At 37.6% G+C, this 6081-nt stretch overlaps 1 protein-coding gene across 1 annotated transcript; it reads left to right on the forward strand.

Annotated features, from left to right (window-relative positions):
* The first annotated feature begins 297 nt into the window (after positions 1 to 297).
* LOC145619896 (plant UBX domain-containing protein 4-like) lies at positions 298 to 4872 on the forward strand. Its single transcript, XM_081674583.1, has 4 exons — positions 298 to 1040; positions 2468 to 2759; positions 4121 to 4216; positions 4300 to 4872. Exons 1-4 carry the CDS (start codon positions 523 to 525, stop codon positions 4675 to 4677), a joined length of 1284 nt encoding a protein of 427 aa, XP_081530709.1. The 5' UTR covers positions 298 to 522; the 3' UTR covers positions 4678 to 4872.
* The last annotated feature ends 1209 nt before the right edge of the window (positions 4873 to 6081 follow it).

Here is a 6081-nt window from a genome sequence, read left to right on the forward strand (position 1 = left end):
CATCCCCCCACCCTTGCATTATAAGTAATATACTCCTCACACCATTTCACGAAGCCAACAGCCACACTCACCGCATCCACCGCACCATCCCCATTAAAAATAGCTTTATTCCTACAATGCCACGCCACCCACGCAAGACATAAGAATTTCATAAGTTGAGATCCTACAATTTTGCTTACCAACCAGCTAAAGAGAGCCTGAAAAGATGAAGAAGGCCCTTCGTTTATGCTGCCAGATACTCTGAGCGTGAGTACAATGAAACAAAGCATGATTTATCGTCTCTCTTGCGGCTCCACAAATAGAACATAAGCTTGATGGACGAATGTGGCGAGCATATAATACATCCATCACCCAAAGAGATCCTTTGCAATTCACGACATAATTAAAATTGTTTTTCATCGCAAAGAATATACCTCGACACACACTCTAGTCCTAAGTAAAACACAAGCAAATGAAACAATCTCTTGAATCCATCCCAATTCCAAAACAAAAGTGAGAAACCTAAAAACATCAAAACCAAGCATGGAACCCATACCAAACCCAGAACAAGAAGCTGCTGCAACAATCTCATCAATGGCGTCCCACCAAAACTCCATTAACACTTTCATGGAGATCACCTCCTCCACTCTCGAAGAAGCCCAATTCTTCCTCGAAAGCCACAACTTCGACGTCGACGCCGCCGTCTCCACCTTCTTCGAGTCCTCCTCCGCCCCTCCTCCCGCCGCCACCGACGACGCTGGTGCTGCTGATGCCGATTTCGTCCCACCTTCTTCTCCCTCCGCTTCGCTCTCTCCTTCTCCTTCTCGCTCTCGCTCGCATTCTCCTCCCGCCGGAGCTCGATCGCAGTACAGTCTCCGATCTCGGAGAACTTCCGATAACAACGATGGTAACAATGCAAGAAGTTCTGATTCCAGGACTCGTCGTCGTGTTGGAGGTGTTCGTACTTTTGCTGATCTGAATCGGAATTCGGGTGCTGATGGTTCTGATAGTGATTCTGATGGTGATCGTCCTGCTCAATTCTTTACTGGTGGTCAGAAAAGGTACGCCCTAATTGATTTTGAATTGATTGATTTGATTGTTAGGGTTTTAATTTTGTTACTCTCTCTAGTTTGAATGTGATTAATTGGGGATGGAGGGAGTAAGTATTTGATTTACGATGAAGAATGATGAAAATTGAAGGTCTATTATAATAATTTTGATGAATCTTGAATGAATTGTTGCAATATAATTGTGTCAATTTACTCAAGTAAGACTGTTTTGCAACTTAATTGTCAAGTTTATAGAAGTTCTTTGAATTTTTGTACACATTTTGATGGTATTGTGGGTTATATCGATGCGATTTTAGGATACATTGAGAAATGTTTTGTAGATTCTCAAAGAGTTTGGAAGACCGATAATTCTATTCTGATTAGCCTCTTGTTGATAAGATTTCTGTGTGAGTATAGTCTTCAATTCGAGCCGTGATTTTGTTTAAGTTAAATTTGTCTTACCTAATGCCAAGCTTGAAATATAGCTTGCTACGGAGTAACTAATTGTGTTTAGGTATACGATATACATTTGGAATTTTGGATACAGGGTTAATCATAGAGAGCCAGTTGAATCTTTGGATTTATGGCTTTATGCTAACCCAAGTGTCATTTTGTTACCCCTGTATTTCGTGGGGATAGATGGTCAAAACTGTTACTTTTTTAATTAGAATTTACAAGTTCTTTAATGGATAATGTTTATAATAAGACTATTTCATGTTTGATGAAAAGGTCATGAAACTTGGTATTTTCCTGTCTGACACAAGTATACCATATGGAACAGTGTATGCTGTTTTTATTTGAACTTCAGATCTCTTTCATGGAGTTGTGCACTTGTGCTTTTGCCTCCGTTCCCCTTTCATTCATTCACTTGTTAAATGGTGCTTTATGCATGATGCAAGTTTAGAACTTAAATTGATTATGTTTAGACAACAACACGACCTAGTACTCCAATTCTTCTAAAGAAGGTCCCATTCTAGATGGGCAAGGGAGATGGTGTATGAAAATTCACCCCTAAGATAACGAAGTGGCTGACCATCCTAATATGTTATTTTCATGTCTCTAAACACAGGTAGTTTAATGGACCCCTTTGTCTTGGTCCACTGTAACCCAAAAGTCAAAGAACATTGATTTGTTTGACTCATTGGCCTTTTTATGCTTTGGTAAATTCAGATTGTCACGGGCTTGTCCTGTTTGATGTGTGTTATACTGTTGTGTCAATGCTGGAGAGAGGTCATTATTCTTTATTGGAATATAATGGTTTCAGATTCTTTCACTTATGGTGCAAAATCTTTGTTTGACATAAAATTGTTCATTTTCTAGTGTAAGATCAAATAAAAGCATACAGCCATACAGGGCTAGGCTGTGTTGGAATGAAGTTACTAGCTCATGTAAATTTCAGATTCTTGGTTAAGATCTAAATCTGTATGCTTCCCCTGCAGTGGCATGGTCGTGCAAGATCCTTCCAAGGATATTAATGCTGAAGCGATTTTTGAGCAAGCTAGACGTGTGGGAAGTATCGAGGCACCAGTTGATGTTCAACAACCATCTTCAAGCTCAAGAAGCTTTACTGGAACAGCTAGGTTGCTCTCAGGAGAGACGGTGTCATCTTCTCCTTCCGAGCAGGCTCCTGAAACTATCACTCATACTATCACCTTATGGCGTAATGGTTTCACAGTGGATGATGGGCCTTTGAGGAGATTTGATGATGTAGAAAATGCTCCATTTTTGCAGGTAACCTCCAAATTTTGTCTGTATTTTACAATGGTCATCGGATGATTTGATTCCTTTTTTGTTTCCTACTTTTTTTTTTCTTTTGTTTTTTTTTTTACTATTTATTTGACGGATGAAGAGCTGTGTTATTTTTTCTTGGCATTCATCATCAATCTTTTTATTCTGTTAGATGAGTGTGAGGGATTTCTATAGGTCAATAGGGTTTCAGTGTCATTAAAAAATTATAACAAATTTGGTCCCAGCAATTAATATGTAAGAGACTAGCAGACTACAATAGGTTAGCGGAAAATATGTATGTTTATGCCGAAACCTTTGAAAACACCATTTAGGGGAAGGTCCTAAATATATTTTGTTGTAAATAGAAGGTTTAATATTATCTGAATGGGTAAACATGTACTACCTTTGTGTGAGTTTAGTTGTCACGTCTTATATCTATATAACTTGCAATAATTTGACTTTCAAGTATGCCGATGCTTAACTTCAATCATCAATATCATTAATTATGATTAAGTAAAACTTATATAATGTTGATATTATGATAATATAGATTGAGATGAATCTAACAAGATCACGAATTCCTGACTATACTTTAACTTACATTTCAAATTTTCAATCACTAAAGATGGTCAAACACTAATACGGAGTGCGCGAATAATGGCAAATGTTAAATTGTTGTGAGTTAAATGGAATTATGGAATGGAGGAAGTATTTATATAGAAGGCATAGTCTTTCACTAGACTTCACTACATGACACATGACAGTTGACACTTGGTGATGATTTGTCATCTGACAAGCATGATTTGGCATAAGTTTGATTTGTAATATATTCTTTTCATAAATTTTATGTGGAAGTGAACTTAAAAATTATGGAATCTGACCAAGACTCTCATTTTACGTGTTGCATATGTTGTGCTTCAATCATTAAGACAATCGATCTCCCATCAGGGATTTTTTTTTCTTTTTTATTTTTTTTAAATATTAAATTTTTACAAGTGCGATGTAATTATAAGAGGAAAAGGACAAAACACACTCAATTATTACACCCACAACAGATTTAATGCCACAATTTCTTCTTATAAGTTGTCGACTTGTTGGTTGGGACTGAAATTTGTTTTTTGAACCTAGAAAACCATTATTAACTTATAAATGTTTTATACACACCTCTCCTTCATATGCTAACAGCTTGGTATGGGAAAGACAATGTTTCCAGTATTATAGTATGATTGTTTTATTTTTAATTCAGTTGATGGTTTTTTGTGAGTGATTTTGTTGTAAGTATCTATCTTGAAGTTAATAATTTGGCATTGTGTATGCTTGCTTATGTAAAAAAATAATAATAAAAATAAATAAATCTTGTGCAGAGCATCACAAATTCTGAGTGCCCGAAAGAACTAGAGCCAGCAGACAGGAAGACTGCAGTCCATTGTAATCTTGTGAGGAGGAATGAGAACTGCCCTGTATGTTTTTTCGTTCACTTGCATTATTCTTTTGGCCATATTGATTTTGTGTTGTAAAGTTCAATAACTTATACTTCATGCAGGAACCACAAAAACAAAAAGTTTCATTCCAGGGCGTTGGAAGAACGTTGGGTACTAGCCACTCGACCCCGTCTGACTCTTCTGCTGCTGTAACTGCTCGCAGCTCTGCTCCCCCCCCTGTGATGGGCCTAGTCGTGGATGATAAACTACCATCAACCTCTATCCAGCTTAGGTTAGCTGATGGGACTCGTATGGTCTCACGTTTCAATTATCATCACACTATAAGAGATATCCATGCCTTCATTGATGCATCAAGGCCAGCTAGAACAGGAGTTTATACATTGCAGATGATGGGGTTTCCTCCCAGGCAACTAACTGATCTTGAGCAGACTATAGAGCAGGCTGGTCTTGCAAACTCTGTTGTCATCCAGAAATTCTAGCCGAACTTTACTTGATACTGGATTAGTTGCCTTGGCTTCTTTGTCTGCTGCTACATTGGCTAAGAGGCCAGAAGTCTACTCGTTTAGCAAAAAATAACAAATGATTGCTATGGCTGTAAATTTCATGGAGCACATTGCATCATAGTTTTCATCATAGTTTTTCAACATAACTGGTTGCAATTTTTTTTTACGGCATATCATTTCTGAATTGCTATTCGATGGAGCACATGGCATGGTTGTGTCTTGTGTAAGATCCTTCCAAGGATAACCAGAGTCGCCAGCCCGCCACTTCTGCCTCCTTTCCACCCACCACCCCCATCAGATTGAATTCTCATGTCTATTCTCCACAGCCTCCAAGACCACCACTTTCTAGTCGCCACCTACACAGCCCTACCAAAACCTTTACCCCCTCTACCCATTTACCACCACCACCTCCCTCAACCACGCACGGACAGTTTTGACCGCCTAATCACCAAATCCACATCTCTGCCATTTGGTATTTCTTTGGTTGTTGCGTAGGTGTGTAGATCATGTAAGGTCAGCGGTGCCAATTGAGATGGGGTTGACTCGTTGAGGTGTGGTGTTGGTTTGGTTGGGTGTTTCATGTTTGTATGGTGGATTGGAGAGGGGAGAAGAAGAGGGCTAACAAGGGTTTGAATGTTTGATCACTATGTAAGGTCTTGTAAGTTGAAATGCAGGAGCGTTGAGGTGTCAAAGAGCATATACTGGATACTTGGGGAAGTTTTTGGGGTTATAATTGATTAGTATTAACCTTACATTCTATCAATTGTCCACTTAAATAATTCCTTCTACCATAATTATTCAGCTTATGTTAATTACTGTGCTCACCTTCGTTCTATTTTACTTTTCAAAATTTTCATTTTATGCTATCCAAATTTTGTCATGTTGTAATAGCATCGTTAACTCAAATTTTGTCAAAATTTTCAGTTTATGCTATCCAAATTTTTGTTAACTCATTAGAAGTTTTCCTAATTACCCTGTTAAAACATTGTATTTTGGCAGCAATCAGAGTCTACGTATACAAGCATTAATTGTCTTTTAGTCACCAAACATTATGCGTTCTTATTTTTTGCTTATTGACAAAGGATTACCAATACAATGCGTTCTAATGTTTAGCCTAGTCAATTGATTATCTTACCCCGCCCCAAAAAAACGGCCCATTTGAGTTGATTACGCAGGTATTAAGAAAGTTAAATAAAAAGAAGTAAAAGTTTATTGAACAGATATATTTACACGGGGTTTGTAAAAAAATAGAGAGAGAAAGTAATAAAAATAAATAGAAAATCAAATTTTTATATGGAAAAGCTAATTTTGCGCAAATATTGTTGCAAATTGGTGGGTGTTTTAATACAAATGGGTCATTCCTTTTTGGGACTGAAATTA

This window comes from Chenopodium album, chromosome 27, assembly GCF_948465745.1.
Source record: "Chenopodium album chromosome 27, dcCheAlbu1.1, whole genome shotgun sequence".
NCBI classification, from domain to species: domain Eukaryota; kingdom Viridiplantae; phylum Streptophyta; class Magnoliopsida; order Caryophyllales; family Amaranthaceae; genus Chenopodium; species Chenopodium album.